General features: G+C 43.7%; 2 protein-coding genes across 6 annotated transcripts in view; both read left to right on the top strand.

Annotated features, from left to right (window-relative positions):
• SUMO2 (small ubiquitin like modifier 2) overlaps positions 1-942 on the top strand; it is an 11,352-nt gene extending 10,410 nt beyond the window's left edge. For both annotated transcript variants that reach the window (XM_008155076.3, XM_008155074.3), the window contains one exon: positions 699-942. In XM_008155076.3, the coding sequence (XP_008153298.1) occupies positions 699-761 (63 nt within the window). In that variant the 3' untranslated portion in view covers positions 762-942. The remainder of the gene's footprint in view (positions 1-698) is intronic.
• Positions 799-22,503, top strand: JPT1 (Jupiter microtubule associated homolog 1). 4 transcript variants are annotated; one of them, XM_054709060.1, is made up of 6 exons: positions 799-864; positions 15,664-15,779; positions 15,986-16,128; positions 16,491-16,588; positions 17,436-17,454; positions 22,234-22,503. In XM_054709060.1, the coding sequence occupies exons 3-6, from the start codon at positions 16,068-16,070 to the stop codon at positions 22,380-22,382; spliced, it is 327 nt and encodes a 108-aa protein (XP_054565035.1). In that variant the 5' UTR covers positions 799-864; positions 15,664-15,779; positions 15,986-16,067; the 3' UTR covers positions 22,383-22,503. The 4 variants fall into 4 exon arrangements, with proteins under 4 accessions (XP_054565035.1, XP_054565034.1, XP_008153299.2 ...); XM_054709059.1 differs by lacking the exon at positions 15,664-15,779; XM_008155077.3 differs by lacking the exons at positions 799-864; positions 15,664-15,779 and adding an exon at positions 8,346-8,541.

Below are 22,503 nucleotides of genomic sequence, written 5' to 3'. Positions count from 1 at the left end.
CACACTTAAAAACACAAATGTTGCCTAGTTTATAAATGTTTTTAGTATTCTAGAGATATTTCTACTTCTGCACATGTAAATCTGCTTATTCTTTAATAATAGTTATGTGGTATTTCATTATGAATGTATAGTATTTCTTTGGGTTTCTAATGATACTTAGGTTATTTCCAGTCTTGCTCATCTAAACAACATAGTGAGATCCTTTACACGCATCACTCTTATTTTCAGTACTCAAAGGAGATGATTTAACTCATAGACATGTTCAGTTTTTAACTTAAAAGCTAAGTTCTCTATAATCTTCATTAAAAAAGGATACCAGCCCTAACTGGTTTGGCTCAGGTTCGATTCCTGTCAAGGGCATGTACCTTGGTTGCAGGCACATCCCCAGTGAGGGGTGTGCAGGAGGCAGCTGATCGATGTCTCTCTCTCTCATCGATGTTTCTAACTCTATCCCTCTCCCTTCCTCTCTGTAAAAAATCAATAAGAATACATTTAAAAAAAATAAAAATAAAGAAGGATACCAAGTGAAAAATTACTTAAACCTAAGGCCGGGATGCTAACTAAGTTAGTGTCTGGGATGTCTAAAATAACCAACACTAGAATTGGGTGACACTTGTGCAGTTTTTCAGGATATTTAGGTCTGATAGTTATAAATTTTAAGAGCTGAATTACCAATGGCTTTTTTTCCTTTATGCTAGTTGGAAATGGAGGATGAAGATACAATTGATGTGTTCCAGCAGCAGACAGGAGGTGTCTACTAAAAAGGGAACCTGCTACTTTACTCCAGAACTCTGTTCCTCCAGACCAAGAAGACATTCTCAATTAGAAAACTGCAATTTGGTTTCAACACATCTGACTACTACAGTATAGTTTTCTCTATTCTTTCATTTTCCCCTTCCCCATTCCTTTATTGTACATAAAGTAACTGATGTATGTGCACAAGCATTTGCATTTTTTTTTTTTAACTAAATGGCCAATGGTATGTTTTGATCTACATCAAATGGAGATGGGATGGGGAAAAATACTGGTTCTGTGAAAACACCCCCTTTCTCCATTAGTGGCATGCTCATTCAGCTCTTATCTTTATATTCCAGTAAGTTATTTTGCTCTCACTGTTTAACAAAAAAGAACAACATAAAAATTCTTGCATACCTTGTTTGATTGGAGAATTTTAATGTTTTTCATTTATCATTGTAAAACCAAGGACAATTTTATAACTTTTTTGTACGTAGCTGTTACATGTAGGGCAATCTGTCTTTAAGTAGGGATAAATTACTCTAAAAAAATGAATCCTAGATAGTTTTCCCTTCAAGTCAAGTGTCTTGTTGTTTAAATAAACTTCTTGTTTAAAATGAGCTGTTCTCTTTATTCTGAGGATATTAAATAAGAAAATTGAAGTTTAGGAAAAAACATGATACCAATAGGCCTGCTAGAAGTAACATTTAAAGGAAGAAATAGAACTTTTTATTTCTGACAGACTAATGCAAAACAAAGAGTAACAAAGTTATAAAAATGACTATCAACGGATGTTCCAGCCTCCTCTTTGTTCAAAAAGTTTAGGCCCAAATAATGCAACTTTACTAGCAAAAAAAAAAAAAAAAAATAGGTCATACTGTGTGGATTTACTCTCAAGCATTCTTTTCTGTAAACCATTACCTGAGGTCTTAGTAAATGCAGCTAGAAAAAAGGTTCTGGTTTAGCTAACTGCTGGTAAGTCACTTAACTTCTCTAGCTTTCACTTTGATGAGTATGCCCTAATCTAAAATAGAATCTAATCTGTTTCTTATTTAAGGATGTTGAGGGACAGAAAATGTTTATCTACATATATTTCTTTTAGCATTAAATATACAGGTCATTACTGTCTTCAAATGTATGGGGAAAGATCACGGCTATAGAACCAATAGAGTATTTGAGCAGGAAAGATAAAAGATGATCTAATTCTAACCCCTGTTTTAGAGATGAGAAAACTGATCCAGAGAGTTGTCACACAGCTACATGGTTATAAAACTGGGACTAGAGATAGGTTTCCTACTGCCTGTTAATTCCAATTGAATTCTCTAAAACTGGTTCTCAAGAAACGGAATTCCCACCCCTGCTAACCCACCAATGTGGTCTTGTTGGATCAAGTCCCCATGTGCTATAATAATGCCACGTCATTCACTTAATTCACTGTACCTCTTACAGCATGATCTCTTACATTCCCCATGTCCACAGTGAATGAGCTTCCGCAGAATCAGCAATTCTCTAGATTTTTGGCTCTATTATGTATATGCGTTAATCTTGAATCCATTTTTACTTTGCTACCAACCCATTTTTACAACTTATATTGTGAGATGGTGGGAAACCTGCCCCCAAGAATTCTTAGAAGGGATCAGTTAAGTACATTTCTCTTGACTTACTGATCTAGGTACTATTAAATAGTGGAGTTTTGTGGTGTCCTAAAAACTAAAGTTAAATTGAAATTTAAATCCGAGAACTTTAATGTGGAAGGGGTCTTGAATTGGGTTTTCTTCAGTTGGAAGAATTAATACTGTGAGTTTTTGCCTTGTTGCGAGAAGATAGACTTTAAATTCCTTCATAGTAGAAAAACTTGGTACAATTAAAAGAGCCAGAGAGAAATGTGTGGAAAGGGCACTCTTTAATAATATAGTATGTTGTAGCTTATTGATATTTGGGTCAGTGTATATGCCTTATTTGTGTTCTTAAATGGACTTTTCTTGATTGTTGCTCTTGACCATTTCACATAAGTTGCTACCAAAACAAATATTCTATGGAAAAAACTTGTGGAGTACTTTTTAAAAATCACTTCGAAAATAAGTGGAATTGTTTGAGTTGAAAATACTGAAAGTAATTTTTGCATTTTTTTGGTTTGGGAGAGGACATTCAAGTGATGGGAGTTATGCTGCCATTTTGGTTAACTGTTATAATTTAGCTAAACTCTGGCTGCCCTCATATTTAATGAGATTGAATGGAAGATGGGAAGGAATAGTTTGAGGAGAATTGGGAGACGGGTGAAAGTGTGCAATTGGGAATTGTGACAGCAGCAGGTCAGTGGACAGTGGAATCCCAGGATTTGAGGGAGTTTTTCCAAGATCTTTGTGTATATGTGCTTGTGTGTGTGTGTGTACGTGCGTGTGTGTGTGTGTGTGTTGTGTGGGTGGGGGGGCGGGGGGTGGTGGTGGTGGTGTATAGTATATTGGAGAGGGCCACCTGTGCTGCTGAGGGTTATTTTTGAGTTAGGTTGCTGCTGCTTTTAACAGTGATTCTGGAGATCCTGGTTTTTCATTAGAACGTCTGGGTGAGCTTTTAAAAAATACCAGTGCTTCTGCCCTACCCCCAGAAATGTATTTCCAAAGCATGTGGAATTGAGAAGCAATTCTGGGAGGCATCCTTACAACTCTTAAGTTAATCACCTTATGGTGAAGATTAAATGAGATATGTTTTAGCTAGAAAATGCCTCCCACATACTGAACTCTAAATTAAAGTTATTATTCAGCACTGGCTGGGTGGCTCAGTTGCTTGGAGCTTTGTTCCATACACCAAAAGGTTGCAGATTCAATTCCCAGTCAGGGCTACCTAGATTTCGGGTTCAATTCCAGTTGGGGCTGGAGGCAACTAATTGATGTTTCTCTTAACATTGATATTTCCCTTCCTCTCTCTAAAAATCAATAAAAATATATCCTTGGATGAGGATTAAAATAAAAAGTTGTTATATCCAATGTGAAGTAAGGGCTCTGCCATAGACTGAATACCTAAATCTCTACCAGTTGGCCTGCACTTAATGTAAATGAGAAATCAGAGACCTGGCCAATAACTTTCTATTTATTAAAAAAAACACAACTGAATATGATCTTTGTCTCTTGTCTCATTAGTTTTTTAATAAATGCTTAATACTAAATAGTGCCCTAGTGAGTCTTGAAGGAAAAATATTCCTCAGGATATTTTTTTAATCCTCACCTGAGGACATAATGATTTTAGAGAGGGAGGAAGAGAGAGAGATAGAGAGAATCATTGATCAACTGCCTCCTGCACGCTCCCCACTGGGGATTGAGCCCGAAACCTGGGCATGTGCCCTCCCCTGGGAATCAAACGGACCTCCTGGTTCATAGGTTAACACTCAACCACTGAGCCACACCTGCTGGGCTTTTAGCTATTATTTTTGCTAAGGAGGTGAATTCATTTTAGGAGCACGGGACAGATGGGTTAGGGACATTTTTGTTTGTTTTATTAAATAGAGAAATAACATCGGAATTGAGTAAAGAGGACAAACTTAAACTACATAGTTTTATTTTATTCAGCTCTTAGTCTGAAAAGAGGAAGAAATCGGGAAATATGAGTTATGCTTTCCCTCTATAATTCAGTGATTAAAAAGGATCTGAGGGGCGTGTGTCAGACCTTAGTAGAGTATATGTACCATTTTGTTTACCTTTGAATAAAGAGAAGGCAAGAACATGACAAAGCCATTTTCCATTATTTGAGACCTCTTCACGCATTTGTTTAATGGCAAATGAGTTTTAAGAGAACTTAGGCTGTCTCAGTGGGCATTGATCTGCCACCCTCCTTTTTTTGGTGAGGATATGGCTAAGAAAAGAATGGACAGATGCATACTAAATTTGGCTTTAAGAGTGATGGATGCAGAACTTATGTGTAAATATGTGTGGTTAAGTCATACGTAAGTGATACGCTTATGAAGTATACTGCAATATTGAGGCTGAGAAATAAAGCTTGTTAGAAATACTTGTCAGTGGGCCATTCATTAATTCAGTCACTAAACCAAATTCAAAAGCACATGACCAGCATTTGTTTTTAAATAATGAAACAGAAGGGTAGAAAATATTAAGAGTACGTATTAAACTGTGGGTGAACTTAAGCTGTTGCTATTCTTGTAGGTCTAAAATAGTCAAATATCTGCAGTTTCAAATGGTTCAACCTAATACGTGTGTATCGATGTCAGTGAAATGCACTGATCAAAGAGTTTGGTTCAGCCAAAACTGGTTTGGCTCAGTGGATAGAGCGTTGGCCTGCGGACTGAAGGGTCCCAGGTTCGATTCCGGTCAAGGGCATGTACCTTGGTTGCGGGCACATCCCCAGTAGGGGGTGTGCAAGAGGCAGCTGATCGATGTTTCTCATCGATGTTTCTAACTCTATCCTTCTCTCTTCCTCTCTGTAAAAAATCAATAAAATATATTTAAAAATAAAAGAGTTTGGTTCAAACCCAGTTTCAGAATCTAGGGAGAGTATTACCCACTCCCTCTGGCATTGTGGAATAAATTGGGGCAGGTTGAACTGCCGGGGGCTTCAGCACATTGCAGTGGTAATGGGAAAGCTGATAACATGCAAGGTAAAAACAGGTGCTTGAGAGCTCAGAGTTGCTCTGTTAGTGCATGTTTTTGTTTTTAGTTATGACCTTAGCTAAAGTGGTGAGGCACAAAGTGGTGAGAAACAACTTGCATGTTATTTTGAGTAGGTTGTGCATTGCATTCTTGAATAAAACTCTCCAGATAACCCAGTAGCAAAATTAAAAACCAATGGCTTTCCTGTCCATATTAAAGGAAAATTATTAGGGCTTCAAACACTTTTCTGACGTGTTTTAAATACTAGATTTCTTGCCACCTGATTCAGAACAATAGATTGTGTTCTGAGGAGAATGTTGGGTTTACTCAAATCTGTTGGGAAAGCTGATTTACTAACCTTTCTGAACTGAATTACAAATGGATGACTAGGACTTTGAATATAGTAAGGAAGTGGCAGCATGGGACTAAGGTAAATTTAAGAGTACTTAACTGTTTAAAGATATGAAAAGTTATAAAGCATGTGGGCAACTGTTCGTTCTTCTCCCCTTTACTGTATTTTAAAAGTAGGTGAAAATGGACATGCACATATAGGGCAGTGGTTTTATTTATTTATGGCAGTGGTTTTAAAATTGGAACCCTGCCCTAACCGGTTTGGCTCAGTGGATAGAGCGTAGGCCTGCGGACTGAAGGGTCCCAGGTTTGATTCCAGTCAAGGGCATGTACCTTGGTTGCAGGCACATCCCCAGTGGGGAGTTGTGCAGGAGGCAGCTGATCAATGTTTCTCTCTCATCAATGTTTCTAACTCTATCCCTCTCCCTTCCTCTCTGTAAAAAAATCAGTAAAATATATTAAAAAAAAATTGGAACCCTGGGGTTGTACAAAAAGGTAGGTAGACTGCCAAACAGGCTTGCCTAAAATGGCCTTAATCTGATGTCTGTTTTACTAAATTTACTCTTTTTAATAAATCAGAGGAGATTAAAAGGGTTCTCCTGGGATTTATGTTTTATCCTTGAAGCAGAGGTTCTCAGCCCAAGCTATATATGAGAATTACCTGTTTAACTTAAAGATATCCATGACTGAATCTGACACCCAGAAATTTCAGTTTGGTTGGTGTTGGATGGGGCCTGGCATTCATTTGTATTTCTTAAAAGCTCATAGGTTATTCTGATGTGTAGCCAGTGTGAGGCACCTCTAAGAGAAAGCTTTCATTTACTAAGTACAACATTCTTAAAATTCTTAACCCCATTCTATAGATGAAGCGGGGCTTGAGAGTACCAGTGTACTTAGAAGTGTTACATTGAGAGGGAGCAGACTCAGAGCCCAGGCTTTTTGATTTCTAGCCCAGTGCTGTGTGACCACAGCAACCTGTTTTCTACTAGACTGCAGGGGATGGAGGAAGTAAGGCAAGTCAAGTACAAATTCAAAAATGTAGGTTAAAAGGGACCCTAAAGAGTCAGGTACAAACCCCTCATTTCACATACAAAAAATTTCAGATCGTTAGAAAGTATGTGATGATTTTCCAAGTAAGTCAATAAAAATGGCCATCACTTTGATGACTTCTTATATGGCAGGCCAAGCAGTTTACATCATTACTTAATTCAGACCTCAGCTCTGTGGAATCCAGATACTATTTTATCCTTATTTTATGAATGAGGAAACGTGCTCAGAAAAGTTGAGATTAAAACCCAGATTTCTCCCATGAGAGCCTGAGCCAGCAACCACCATACTCTAACTCCTAGTCTGTACCTACATGATTCTTATTTTGTTAGAGAGAGAAACATTGATGTGAGAAACACCCATCTATCAGCTGCCTCCTGCCCTGACCTGGGGTGGAACCTGTAACCACTCCAACCAATTGAACCACACCAGCCAGGGCAGTAATTACATGATTTTTGAGGAGGGCTTGCATGCTCACTGGCTAGATGGATCTGAAGGTGGTTTTTTGTTTTTTAGCTTTTTTTTATTATTATTAAAGTTTTGGAAGTTTAGGCCCAGCCTTTAAGAGTGAAAAGATTTTAATCCAAACAAGTGGTGTGCTTCAAGTTTTTGTGGTAAGCACATAAATCCATGCCTTCTAGAAGAGAAGAACTTATCTCTGGCTTTTTATGAAAGCCCGGAAAAGCGGTTAACCAATAGTATAAACTTCTAACTGGAAGGAGGAGGTTATGCAAAGAGGAAAGTAGTTCAATTTTATGGAAATACTGAAAAAGATCTGCCTTGAGGAAACATGCATGCGTTCCTATTATGTTTTTGTAAGCAGTCATTCCCAAGCCCTCCAAGTGTGTCTGCATTTGTTGCAGGGATAGATTTACCCAGACAGGTGGAGGAGTCATGACTTAAGGGTACAAACAGCTGCAGAGCTCTGGAATAGTCTTGATAGCAAAGGATGTGGCCATTCCCAGCCACCAGGCATTAACAGCCTTAGAACAGACCCTCAAGTCAGAACGACTATAATTTTGGTCTGGTGCATGCACCGCCCATGACAGCTAAATATTAACATTAAAATGTAAAGAATTTCCAGTCGTTTTAAAAGGGATCATCTTGGCGTGCTTTCTGTTGCTGACTCAATGTTGCTGCCTTGGGACTGTCAGGTTTCCACAGGAGATACACAGTAGGTACTCAATAAATGTCGATGTAGGGTAGTAATTTTCATCCCTTAAGGAGCATGCCCGAACTAGCCCACCATAAGTAAGGCAAATAAGTGTAGGGTAACGACAAATCTGCCCTGCACTGTGGGTTCCAACTTACCCGGAGCGAGCTTTCTCCTTTGTCAGGTAACTTTTTGAAGTGACAGCGAGCATTACTCGGACGAAGCCTGGGGCAGGTTTGTCCTTTGTCCAATCATCTCCGAGATTTGAGGGTGGGGGAGGGGGCACTTCTCCAGACCCTCCCTGACCAGGAAGCGGGCGGGTTTAGGTTGAGCCTGGACCACCACAGCCCATCGTGAGGCAGCACGATGCTTGGCACTCCGGGGAACCAATAGGTACGAAGAGAGCTATTTGAATCGGCCAATGCCGGAAGGGCGGGGGCGGGGTTTACGAGCCCTATAAAAGCGGTAGCCGGCCCAACAGGCGGTGGCGGAGGCTTCTGCAGTGGTCGCTGTCGGTCGGGTGGGGAGCTCCTCTGCGCCCCTCGGGCCGGATCCTTTCTACTGTCTGGTACCACGCCAGCCTGTCTCTCTCCTCGGCGTCATGACGACCACCACCACCTTCAAGGGCGTCGACCCCAACAGCAGGAATAGCTCCAGGTGAGGCGGCGGGTCCGCGCCACGCGGGACTCGGGGTCAGGAGGGCCGCTGCCCAGCGGGGCCACGCGGGCCGAGCTGCGGGTCGTTGGCGGTAACGTGCCCGGGGGCGCCACGCTTGCGTCTGGCCAGGCGGCGGAGCTCAGTTGCCAGTCCCGCCTTTGTGTCTCCCCGCGAGCCCTGCACGCTGCCCCGCCCGACTCCCTCTCCTCTCATTCATTCCTTCCCCGGGAGCGAGGGGCCGGGAGGGCCGGACTCGACCTTAAAGCGCCGCGGGTTGTAAGTTGGGATGTACCGAGAGGGTTCGCGCACTCCTCTTTTCACCGTGGCCAGCCCGTTCCCAGGGCGGTGGTCTTAGCCTCCGGGTGCCCATACAGTTTACGGGGCGTCTCGTCCAGGCCCCATTGTCTCACCCCCGGGCCACGCGCTCCTGTCACTTGCTCGGGGCAGGTGGCGGCTGTGCGATCGGCGAGGCGATCGGATTCCGCGGCCGCAGCGAGCGGGTCTGGCGGGCTTCCACCCACTGGGGCCGGTCTGGCAGGTGGCATTGGTGGTCAGGCAGGATGGCCATCGCGACCCCCAACTCCTTCCTTTCCAGGACCCAACCGTCAGCCCTTGCCAAGTGCCTCCCTTCTGCTAACAAAGGAAAGACCCCTGCTCCCTCCCCTCCTGCGCCCACCTCCGAACGGGAGAGGGAGTGTGCAGTCCGAGTGGCTTTTCTGTGCTCAAACCTTCGGACCTCGGTCTTTGCACCCACGCCTTTGACGTTTGTTAAAGGAGTTCATCTCGGGCCCCAGTTCCCTTGCCGGAGGAGGTTTCCTGTTCTTGGGCGGGGCCGGAGACATCCATTGTCTCTTCCGTGTACTCTTTCCACTTGGGCAGCCGGGGCCTTTCTGGCCACTTAGGCCCCTGCGCTTGGGGAAGGGGCCCTGGGCGCCGTGTTTGGACCGGGACCCTTTTCCAAGCGGCTGCCCAACTTGGCGGAAGGGTTTGGGTCCGGTGGAACATGCCCACATTGTCTGGGCTGCTCTCTAAGGTGGGATACGGGCATCTCTGGGATCCTTGCTCAAGGCTTGGAGGACGCTCGGACTGACTCCCCTTTTTCTCGGCGTCTATTCTTCATCGATGGTGATCTGCCGTCCTGTGTGGCCAGCCTTGGGGTCCTGAGCAAGTGGCACAAAAGGGAGCCATTTTGTGGGGCTAAGGAGACAGCCGTGAAGGAGCAGTGTCTCGGGGGTTGGAGAACTTGGGGACAAAAGCAGGCCTCAGCAGTGAGCCTTAGGAGGGAGCTTTGGAAATGCCATTCCTTTGTAATTCATTCCTTTCCCTTTCGCGGTGTAAAAAAAACGGGACAGATTTTTAAAAACTGAATGAGTGGTTCCTGGGAGGATGGGGGAGCGTGGGTAATACACAAAATACCGACGAGGGTCACTCCCTCTTCTGTTGTCATCCTTCCAATGAGATCATTTTTTTCAGAGGACACTGGAACAGATTGAACCTTGGTTTTTCCGTTTGTGCCACGGGGTCAACTTTCTGTGGGTCAGAATGTAGTGGTTGGAATGCTAATGTGTAAAAAAAATCTGAGGTTTTATCCTTTGGGGTTGAGTTCGGTTTAGTGCTTCATAAAGAATTTAGGTAACCTGGTCAAATGCATCCTCACACTGGCTTTTTGATATGTATACTTGAAATGTCAGACGGAAATGAGTTTTGGTTCCGCACAGTAAGTGTTTTAATTCACCTTTTGTCATCAGTTTCTCTCCAGTGTTGTGATCTCAGGACGGTAGCATTGTCCTTTTATTTACTTCCTACCTTTCCTCCTTCCATCATCTCAGCTAATGCTCCTCAACTTCTTTCCTCCAGTAACATCCTCCCGGCCCCCTAAACGTGTGATACATTTATTCTCGTTAGGAAATGATCTGCAAAGACCATATGGGAAGTCTAGGATTTTAAGAGAGAAGAAAGAAAAAGTAATTTTTAAAACATTGCTATCTGCAGTACGTGGAGACATTTTTGTTGAGTCTCAAATATGTAATCCCGATTTAGTTATCATGTGTGTCGCTCAGAAGGAGTAGTAGGGCCTGAAGAAGTAAAATTGATATAATTTCCGTCTTATGATTCAAATCCTTTGTTTGGGGATGTCTGGCTGTTACAAATGGGCTCCACAACACTGACGTCATCGGAGTAGGTACTACCTGCTGTTCTAGCAGGAACATGGACCTTTACAAAGTTGAAATGGTCAGAGCTTTGACTTTTTTTTTTTTTTTTTAAGCTGGTGTTTGGGTACTAGTGTCTTTTTTTTTTTTTTCAAGGCCAAAAAATATTTCCCAGCCCGTTAAGGTTTTGAAGATTTTCATCTGGCTAAAAATTCATAAGGGTTTAATTATGATGGTAAGGAAAAAAAAATCACTAATCTCTAGGGAATGAAGGGGGAAGACAATGAAGCAAGTTAACTTTTGGGGTACAAATGTTGAAAACCTAGTCACTTCAAACTTTAACATGAGAGAAAAGCGTATTTAGAATTTATACCTTTAATTATTACTTAAACCATTTATACCAACCTAAAATTATCATCTTTATAAAATGTATGCCTGAACACACATAATTTAAGTGGATATTTAAAAAAACACCCACAAACCAGTGAGGTTTTAAATGTTTGACATGTTAATAAGAGAACACAATGGATCTCTCCCCCCCACACCCCCGAAGGGCAATATAATGACACTAGAGGCTCGGTGCACAAAATTCGTGCATGGGTAGGGTCCCGAGGCCTGGCCAGCGATCAGGGCGATCAGGTTCCCCACCTCCCTGCCTCCTCCTTCCTTCGCTCCCTCAGCGCCCCGACACTGCTGCTGGTCGCCTGCCATATTCTGCCCCGCCCCCTGGTGGTCAGCACATGTCATAGTGAGCGATCCAACTCCCGGTCGAACTCCCGAGGGGACAATTTGCATATTAGCCTTATTATATAGGCTTTTTATTTAGTGTAAATTGGGTACTGAATTTTACTATGGACAGACACAAATATCAGATTCAGGGTAGGACACTAGAGGACTACGTAAGAATTATAAGACAGTTTAAGATTAGGAAGCAAGAAAACTAATCAGAGTACCAACTATGTGGGTTTGTAGTGTAAAGAGAAAAATGGCCTTGTGTGGTCCCCTGTATCAGTGCCAGGAACTGGGGATTTGGGTTTCGGTCCTGTCTGTGTCAGTTAACTAATGTTGGGCAATTTATTTGGAACTTCTCAGGGCCTGACTGGCTCCCTTAAAAATTAGGCTGAATCCTGGCTGGTAGCTCAGTTGGTTGGAGTGTGATCCTGATACGATATGCCAAGGTTACAGTTTTGATCCCTGGTCAGGGCACACATAAAAAAGAGGCTGTTGAACTGGATAGACAGGGATTTTTCATACTTTTGAATCTCATGGCACACATAAACGAATTACTGAAATTCAGCACACCAAAAAATATATTTTTTGCCGATCTGACAAAAAAAATAGATATAATTTTGATTCATTCATACCGGATGGCTATTGTGTTGGTTGTTGCCATTTTTTGTTTGGGAATCTAAGGGAAAAGAGGTCAGGGCCCCTGACTGAATAGTCAGGTATTGCATGTTTTAAAAATTCTTGCCGGGACACCAGCTGCAAATCGCTGGGATAGAGCAGAGCCCAGCAAATTACCACCTGAGGGCCAAACCCAGCTGGCCTCAGATCTTGGCATTTATAAGTGGTTGGGGAAAAAAAAAGCAAGAAGAATAGTTCATGACTTGTGAAAATGACATGAAAATCAAATTTCCGTGTCCGTAAGTGAAGGTTTATTGGCGCGCGGCCACACTCATTCATTCTCACGTTGTCTGCGGCTGCTTCGTGCCATGTGATGAAGGCCCATAGTGCCAGACTGCGGACCCGCAAGCCAAAAATCCCTCCTCTCTGGCCCTTTCACACACAGGATCTCTAGTGTTTTTACCTCGGGTTCCACCTGTTACTCTTTGAGAGCATGGAGGAGGTGAAGGTTTAAGAGTCACTGAGGGGGCCTGGCCAGTGTTGCTCAGTGGTTAGCATAGACCCAGGAACCCAGAGGTCATGGTTCCATTCCAGTCAGGGCACATGCCCGGATTGGGGGCTCGATCCCCAGTTGGGGGCCTACAGGAGGCAGCCATAGAGGTTTCTATCTCTCTATCCTCCTCCCTTCCTCTCTCTCTCAAAATCAATAAAAAGAAAAGAGTCACTGAGGGAAGGGCGGAGAGGGCACTGGTAGGAGAAAGTATGGGGTGGAGGTAAGCCGGAACTGTTTGGGGGACAGTGAAGAAAGTGGCCTGACTGGCTTGGCGAAGAGGGCGGTTCGGAGAGGAGGCCACACTGGGAGTTGGCGGAGTTTGTCTGCTTTCCTTCAGTCCTGCCTAGGCCTACCCAGACCTTGCCTCTGGCGTGTGGGTGGCAGGACTAAGACAGCACAGGGGAGCCGGTGGGAAAGGACACAGGACAGGGCAGGAGAGCATGCCCCTTGGGCAGGAAGGGGCAGTGTAAGGGAGCTGAGGCCAGGGTGCCCCCTACAGCCAAGGGGGCAGGAGCCTGCCCGGCTCAGGGCTTCTGGCTGAGTGGCACTCCCGCTGTGGGAGCGCACTGACCACCAGGGGGCAGCTCCTGCAGTGAGCATCTGCCCCCTGGTGGTCAGTGCGTGTCATAGCGACCGGTCCTTCCTCCGGTCTATTTGCATATTAGTCTTTTATTATATAGGATATTATATAGGATGTAATTGGGTTTATATTTGTTCTCTAACCTTTTTTATTCACTGGGTTTTGGGTAACTTTTTGTATCCCCTAAATGGAAATCTCACTGTAATGTGTATAGCTTTCTGTTATATGGACAGACTTTGATACCTAACCTACTATTGGATAATTAGGGTATTTCCAACTTTTCCCAGATTCACCTGTTTATAGGGGTATCCTTGTACATATGTATGCTTATCTCCTTAGGATAATTTCTGGAAGTAGAAATGCTGATTCATATAAAATGTAAACTTAAACAATTGATACACATATCAAAATGTTCTTTAGAAAGTTGGTACAAATTCATGCTGGGAATTGGCATTTATTTTCCATCTTCACTAGTCTAATAAGCAGAAAACCCCACAAAACTGTCATCTTGGTGTGTGTGTGTGTGTGTGTGTGTGTGTGTGTGTTTTAAAGAGTTTATTTGAACCAAACTAACAAGATATGCAGGGGAGCAAGATCTCAAATGCTCCCAACTATCATCTTGTTTTAAGTTTTATTTGCTAATGAGGTTGAATTTTTAATATTTAGGGCTATCCATATTTTTTAATTGGATATTAGTACCGTTTGTCAGTTTTTTTGTCATTTTTTTAAAATAGTTTTTTAAGAGCACTGCATTATATGAGCGATATTATCCTTTGTCAAACGTGTGTCTTTTTGCCGAGTTTAATCTGTCCATCTCCTGATCTCTGGCTTTCATCTTGTGCTAAGAAAGAACGCCCTTTTCTTCAAGACGAGGACACATCCGTACTTATTTTCTTCCAGTATTTTTGTTTTAGTCTTTTAAAAAATATATATTTTTATTGGTTTCAGAGAGGAAGGGAGAGGGAGAGAAAGATGGAAACATCAATGATGAGAATCATGGATCGGCTGCCTCCCGCACGCTCCCCACTCGAGCCCACAACCCAGGCATGTGCCCTTGACCGGAATCAAACCTGTGACCCTTTAGTCCGAAGGCCAACGCTCTATCCACTGAGCCACAGCGGCTAGGGCTGTTTTAGTCTTTAAATGGAAATATTTGGCTTAGCTGGAACTTTTTGGTCAATGAAGTGAGTTAGGGGTGTATATATTTTGTTTCATCAAAATGACTGGCCAGTTAACTCACCGCAGTTCCCCCACTGATCTCAAATACTCCGGTGGCCGTCTTTTTGAGAGAGAACGCTTTATCGTGACAGAACTCTGGGAAAAACACATCAGGTTCTCTCATTAAGTGATAAAACATTTAATTAGTACATTTGAACAACTCCATTAACAAGCTTGATCTAGTGGACATAGAGAACATTGGCAAATACACTCTTTTCAAGCATATATAGAGAGATTTACAAAATTGATCACCTATTAAGCCATAAGGCACATTTCATCAAATTTCAAAGGGTTCATGTCATAAAACTGTTGTCTGTCTGTATTATAATTAAAAGCTAGAAATCAATAAACTATAAAGATCCCTATATTTGGAAACTTACAAATGCACTTCTAAATAATGTTATGGTCCAAGGAAGAAAATAATGGACATGCTAAAACATTTAGAATGGAACAGTAGTTTAAAAAAAAAAAAAAAAATCAAACCTTGGGAATGCCTTTAGTGGGGTTTTTAGAAGAGAATTTATACCTTAAGTGTTTAATTTTTCTTTTATTTTCTAATTAAGGAGCTTAGTTTACTAATGACAACCGTATTTGTAAACTTGGATGAAATGGACATATTCCTAGAAAATTGTTTCTTATTCAAACTGACTTAAGAAGAAATAGAAACCAGACCTCTCCTATCTCTAATAGAGGAATTGAATTAGTGGTTAGAAAATCTTTCCATAAAACCTTCTCCGTTTTCTGTGCTTTTGAGTTTTTCTAGGGAGGGGACAGGTTGGTCAGCCTGTGGCAGGAAGACTTGGAAACGTGAAAGTACTATATTCGTTGTTGAACAAAAACCTGGAGGTGGTGCCCGAAGGTGCATGCGCATAGAACATGCCTGTGAATCTTACACTTGATGCCTCTTATGGGCTCTCCCTGTGCCTAGTCACCTGTGTTTACCAGTGACGGCAGTGAGGCCCACGTATATAAACAGGGCTCGCCTGTGATGCTGAGAGAGGAGAGACGGTTCATTATTACCTTTGCTTGGCCTTCTAAATTGGCCTGGTTAACTTTTAATAGGTATATTCTTCCATTTTTTATTTCGTTGAAAATAAAAATGGAAAAAATAAGTAACAAGATGTGCTTCTAAACTTTGTACATATAGGGTAGGGCAAAAGTAGGTTTACAGTTTGTATGGAAAATAATACAATAATAATAATACAGATATAAGACTAAGCTGTTTTGCATACTCACCACTGTACACCCACTTTTGCCACCCCCCGTATATCCAGCTAAGCCCAGGAGGCGACGTCCCTTGGGTCCCTCGCCATTTCCTAAAAGGAGCCGCCAGCCAGGCTATTGTTTGTGATGACTTCTGGGCTATTGGGTGACAGACACCTTCCTACAGGTATTATAAAGCTGCCTTTTTGGTCTTAACACCCAGTGTTGAGTTTATGCCCCAGGGAATCAATTCCTCGTCCCCATTAGCAACTTTCTTTTGTGGGAGGGAAGGGGAATGACTGGACAAGGGGGAAAGGTGCCTGACCGCATTTTTGCCAAGCAATGCGCTGGTGTTGGTGTGGCTTGACAGTTCTGTTTTTCCGTTATTCCTAGGGTTTTGCGGCCTCCAGGTGGCGGCTCCAACTTCTCATTAGGCTTTGATGAGCCCACAGAGCAGCCCGTGAGGAAGAACAAAATGGCCTCCAGCATCTTTGGGACCCCCGAGGAAAACCCCCCTTCGTGGGCCAAGGCGGCAGGTATGGCTCAGGACTGATTGCCGGTCAAGGGGAGGACCCAGCGTGAAGCCGCAGCTGTCACAGGGCTTGTGAGCCAAATCTAGCTTTTATCTGAAAGAGAGAAACCGCAGTTAGAGCTCCCCATTGGGGCAAAGACTAGGACCAAGTCTCGGGAAGTACTGAGAGCTTATGGGATGGATCAGGACAAGGAGTGACCTCGGACAGGGTTATTCAGTCCCTCTGTCAACACTTTAAGCCGTCACCTACCTTCCCTCAGCTTTTTGCTCCTTTTGTCATCTGAGACTAACGTACACTATCTCGCTAGGAAAGGCTTAGCCTAGGCCTTCCTATTACGTTCCTCAAGAAAGTGTCCTTTGCTTCAGGGGCCAAGTGCAGTGGTGGCAGAGAAGACCCTGAGTCGTCTGGACCCCAGAGAAGGAACTCCTCGGAAGCCAGCGCTGGAGACTTCCTAGACCTGAAGGTCAGTGTGGCAGTCGGGGGGGAGGACAGGCTTCGAGGCGGTTTCTGTTCAGAAATCAGATCCCCCTGGCGTGCTAAGAGCTTCCGTTCTTCCCCTGGCGTTTCCCATAGAGGTTGTTGGGAAAGGGACTGGGCAGGATTGGTGACGGATGATTGACAACTAAAGAGAGGGAAGTCAGAAAGTGAATAAGCGTGACCTTGCCGTTCTGAGGTCTCCTCAGCCGTTAGCATTGGTCTCACCCTCGTGTTGATTTTCAGGGCTTGTGAATCACAGCGCACTCACTTCCTGTGTGTCTCAGGCATGGCGGTATCTCTGAGTTCAAGGACTGTTGGCAAACGTTCAACGTCCAGTTGTTTTGAGCGGAACTCGAGGACTATAGCACCGCCCCAGAGCCCCAGCCACCCAAGTGTGGGAGGCCCGTGGGAGGGGGTTTGGAATTGTTAGATGCCTGCCAACCCCTAGGTCAGAAGAAAGGGGGGGAATGGAAGGACAGACTCACCAGTTTCCCATTCTGATAAAGGAGCCTCTGAAATGCTAATTGATATTAGACATCAGTATAGATGTTAAGATTTAAAAAATAAATTATTTTTAGTTTATTGGGGTGATATTGGTTAGATGTTAAGGTTAAATTTTGGGAGTGTTACTGGCACCGGGGCAATTTGTCCAGCATTGTCCCTGGTTGAATAAAGGTTACTTGTTGTGAGGCAGCCTGACCCTGACCTTGACCGCATCAAAATGAAAACACTTGATTTCAAAGACATAGTAGTCTCTCCGAACTGTGACTGCTTTATTTGCATGTTGCAAAATTAAAATCCGGAGTAAAATTTTAATCTCTTTTCTTTTGCAGGGAGAAGGTGACATTCATGGTGAGTACTTCCGCAGCCCACATTTCTGGTTCTGTAAATGGTTTTAGAATCGATTGGCGCCCTGGCCAAGGGGCTCAGTTGGTCTCGTATACGGAAAGGTTGCAGGTGGATTCCCAGTCGGGGCACGTGCCTGGGTTGCGGGTCCCATCCCAGGTTGGGGCATGTACTGGAGGTGACCGATTGATGTTTCTCTCTCCCCCTTCCTCTCTAAAATCAATGAAAGAATCGATTGGAATTTTGATTCAAATCATGTCTTGGGAAAGAGGTTGGGACTGCAATCTAGCTTTGCCCGAGTGCCAGCACACTCTGGGTGGAGGAAAGAAAAACGACACAGGAAAGTTAGCAAACGGCCACATTTGGTACGGCCAGCAGGGAGAGCAATGCTAGAAGTGTGTGCGAAAGGATTAAAAAACCCAAATCCTTTGCAAATATGTGTACATTAGTCAGGCTGGTATTTGTTACACTTAATGAGAGCTTTTTAGTAAATGGCTCTGGCCATGCAAGCTTGGCCCAAGGCATTGAGCTTACAAAGTTTGTTTGATTTTTTTTTTTTAATATATATACTAAGGTGCTTATTTATCGAGACAATGGTAACCCGGTGATCTTATAAATGATGATTTAGGGGGCAGATGTAAATTTCCATCCCCGTGGAAATGAGCTATTGCCATTTAATTATTTTAATCTGTGAAGTCTTTATTGGCATTTCCTTCACAAGTGCCAGAGAAGTCCTGACAAGCGTGATGCGGAGTTGACACTCACCAGGCGGCGGCAGCGGGTAAAAACGGACTCTGGAATGCAGCTATCAGGCCCTCTGGTCCGGACTTGGCTTCCTCACGGCCTCTTCCTGCCACCACGTTCTGTGCTGCAGCCTCCCAGGGAATCAGATGTTTAAGAGCCACATTCCTCTTCTATCCCCTCTCAAACATTGTTTCTTTTCTTTTCTTCTTTTTAAAAAAAATATTTTTAATGATTTCAGAGAGGAAGGAAGGAAGAGAGAGAGAGAAACATCAATGATAAGAGAATCATTGATCGGCTGCCTCCTGCACTCCCCACACAGGGGATCGAGCCCACAACCCAGGCACGTGCCCTGCCTGGGAATCGAACCATGATCTGGTCCAGAGGTCGATGCTCACACTGTGTTTCTCCACGGGGTGGGGAGAGCTCTTCTGAACCTCTGTGAGCATAACCCAGGCGCATGCTCATTGGACACATTCCCTTTGCACTGGCTGAGGATGGGTTTGTTTTTTGTTCAGGTCTAATTTGTTCCATTTGAAAAGACTGTTCTGCAGGTAAAATATCTTCTAGGCTTTTCGATTCCACTGCTTTTTGTAATTCTGAAATGCTTGCACTGTTAGACCTTATTTAGCCACAATCTTGACTCACTAATTTTGGCCAATGAATATAATTAGGGATTTGGGGAGCCTGGAGAATATATGAAAACCCTGAGGAAGTTATGAGAGGATGTGTCATTTGTCCTGCTGAATAATTAATAACCCCCCACCCCAGCTCAGTTCCTTACAGATTCTTCAGGTAAATCGCTCATTGAATTGTGTAGCATGACAAGTCCTTCCTCCTTTTTTCTCTCAATGTCATCCATTTTGCCACCTGATCATTTTGTGTTCCTGATAGCTGCTTTTACTTTATTTGTCATAAAATGACAAGGGGCCTAATGATCTCAGACACATCTGGTGGAGTAGAGGTCAACCCCAATGCTGTTGCCAAGTTTACTTCAAAGCCAAGCTATTCCGCTCAGCTTAAACAAAACAGATTTGTTTGGATAGAAGGAAAATTGCCTTCGTCTTTTGAGCAATTAAATACAGGAGCGGCCACAGGGAGGACTTTGGAAATGTATAACGAAGAGGAAATTAAGGCCTGCTGTTGTTTAGTCTCCATATGTGGTGTTCTTTATTTTCTTCTCTCTTCTTTTGGTATGCTGTTACCTCGTTGTGAAAGAGAACATTTTATTAATAATAAAAGACAGAAGATGGGTGGAAATGAGCTTGATTTAGCTAAGAATCACTCTGTGGGAATTAATTGCCACGGTGGAGCTGCAGGGTAATTTTGTGTCCTTTAGACGTACCCATTAGCTGCTTGGCCTCACAGACAGTGGAGAATTCAGGGAGATCTGTGCAGCGGGGAGCCGTGTCCTCGCATCAGGAACGAGACCGCTCGCCTGGATAACGTTGGCTCAGCCTGAGTTCGTTGTCTGTCTTCATCTATGGGTTTTGGAGGGTTTGTATTTGTAGTACATCGGACACATTTTCTTTTTTAAAAAAATATATTTTATTGATTTTTACAGAGAGGAAGGGAGAGGGATAGATAGTTAGAAACATCGATGAGAGAGAAACATCGATCAGCTGCCTCCTGCACACCCCCTACTGGGGATGTGCCCGCAACCAAGGTACATGCCCTTGACCGGAATTGAACCTGGGACCCTTCAGTCCGAAGGCCGACGTTCTATCCACTGAGCCAAACCGGTCAGGGCTGGACACATTTTCTTAGGTTATATAAGGGACACTTATTGTGGGACTTGGGTCCTTGATGGTGATGCATGCGATCCTGTTTCTTGCGCAACAAGAGTGTAGCAACAGGAACTGAAGGGTAACCGACCCTTTCTCCCCAAGCTTCCGTTCACAACCGGAAGGGCTGTCGCCTTGGAAAGGATCCTATGAAGAGTTTCACTTGGAGTTCAGTACTGTAGAGCATGTGTGTCATATTATGTTCCTTCTGCAGAAGGTCCCAAACATGCATCAAATGTGATGGGACAGGCAGCAGGAGCTTGTATCGGAGATTTTGGTGTGTTTCTGATCTCAGACCACTTCTCCCTGGGACTTCTCCGTTTCAGGAGGCTAAATAAAGACTTGGTACAAGTGGTTTTAGGAACATGAACTTTTTTTGTTTTGTTAATATATTTTATTGACTTTTTACAGAGAGGAAAGGAGAGGGACAGAGAGCTAGAAACATCGATGAGAGAGAAACATCGACCAGCTGCCTCTTGCACACACCCTACCGGGGATGTGCCCGCAACCAATGTACATGCCCTTGACCGGAATCGAACCTGGGACCTTTCAGTCCGCAGACCGACGCTCTATCCACTGAGCCAAACTGGTTTCGGCGAGGAACATGAACTTTTAATGTTTAGTCTTTGAAGAACTTAGAGAAACTATATATATTTTTTTCGAAATTAGAACTTTTCATTGAGGTCCAGTATGCGTCCATATGGAGTTCCTACATAGTATATAGCATAACCAATATTTCGGCTTCACTGCTTCCAGGGTTTTGGAACTCCCAAACTGGGAGGGAATACTTGGCTGGGTGGCTCCGCTGGTTGGAGCATCATCCCGTACATCAAGAGGTTGTGAGTTCTGTCACTGGTCAGGGCACATACCTAAGTTGTGGGTACGATCCCCAGTTGGGGTGCATACAGGAGGCAATTGATAGATGATGTTTCTCTCTCACCTCTCTCTAAAACCAATAAAACATATCCTTGGGTGAAGACTGGAAAACTTTTTTCTAAGTTTATGGTAGCTTTTCTCCCATGTCTGCTACTAAAGGTGCCTGTGTGTGTGATTATTCTAAGGCAGGTGTTAGAATACTCAACTGAATATGGTCTAACACCGAATGAAATGAGACCTGGATTTTCTTTAAAAATTAAAAATCTAACATGCCTTAACACTATGAAACTCTTCGTAGGAACTTCCTTTCACAGAAAATACTGAGTTTTTTCTTTTGCAGTTACTCTTAACTTTGAATCAGTGACGTCTCTGATTTTGGAAACTACCTGGTTAAGAATATGTGCTTGTTGGGAGTTTCACAAATCAGCCAGTGATTCAATCAAGCAATATCCAGGCTATTGGACAATAATACACTAATTCTAAACACTTTCATATGGAAAGTGCCCAGTTAATGAGAGATGGGAGTGACCTGGTTAATGGAGGTGTTATTACAAGCCAGTAGAGGAAAGGTGGACTCGTTCATAAATGTTGATGGTACAACTGGCCATCTGTGTAGTTAAAATCAACCTCGCCCAGTAATCATGGACTTGCAACACAAAACAGGAACGCAGTACCGTGTTCCTCCCATCAGCCCGGCAAATGTTAAAGCCAGGTGGTTAGGAAGCGGTGGGTGTGCAGAGGTGTCAGGAGGGCACACATTGCTTTGGGGGGCGGGGGGATGCGGTGGGACGTGGCACAGCCACGTGGGAAGGTACGGGGTAGTGTCTGCTTTACAGTTCTGTTTGCAATGCTTGGGCCGGTTGCTCAGTAGAAGACTGGATATATATAAACACACACAACACACACACACACACAGCACTTTAATTAAGCAAGGGGAATTATGACCGTGTGTATAAATATGGGTACATTTGCAAAGGAGCGAAAAAAAAGGAAGTTGATCTTGTTTATGTTAAATACAGGAAAAACAGTATATGTTACATGCTAGATGTAAAATATGCATAAAACAAACCCTCTGGGCATAGGGCGAGGAGACCCATGTGGAGGTGGATTAGGAGTCAGGGATCTAGAGCTTATCTGCGATGTTCTAATTTACAATATTCATGTCTTGCTTGTTTGTGTAATTGAGGAAAGACATACACAGAACAGGGCCTGGGGACACACACCACGGTTCATTCTGGGTGGTGGGGACGTGGCTGGGGTGGCGGTTTGCTTCTTTCTGTCGCTAGGTATGTTTTGAATCTTCCTAAAAAACCAACCAACCAACCTAGATCCTTCAGATTCCCCGGGAACCGTTGTCAGCCTTCCTTTCCTTCTGTCTCCATAGAACACGTGGACGTAGACTTGCAGGCCAGCCTGGGGCAGAGCGAGGAGAAGCCGGTGCCCGCCGCCCCCGTGCCCAGCCCGGTGGCGCCGGCCCCGGTGCCGTCCCGGAGAAACCCCCCCGGCGGCAAGTCCAGCCTGGTCCTGGGCTAGCACGGCTGTCTGAGTGCTGTCGTTCTGTTTGTCTGTCCGTTTCCTCCATGCTTGTGAACTGCACAACTTGAGCCTGACTGTACATCTTTGGGATTTGTTTCATTAAAGAAGAAGCACTTTA

This window comes from Eptesicus fuscus, chromosome 20 (assembly GCF_027574615.1).
Source record: "Eptesicus fuscus isolate TK198812 chromosome 20, DD_ASM_mEF_20220401, whole genome shotgun sequence".
NCBI classification, from domain to species: Eukaryota; Metazoa; Chordata; class Mammalia; order Chiroptera; family Vespertilionidae; genus Eptesicus; species Eptesicus fuscus.
The sequence above is the reverse complement of the archived record's forward strand: the minus strand, read 5'-3'. Positions and strand labels throughout refer to the sequence as shown.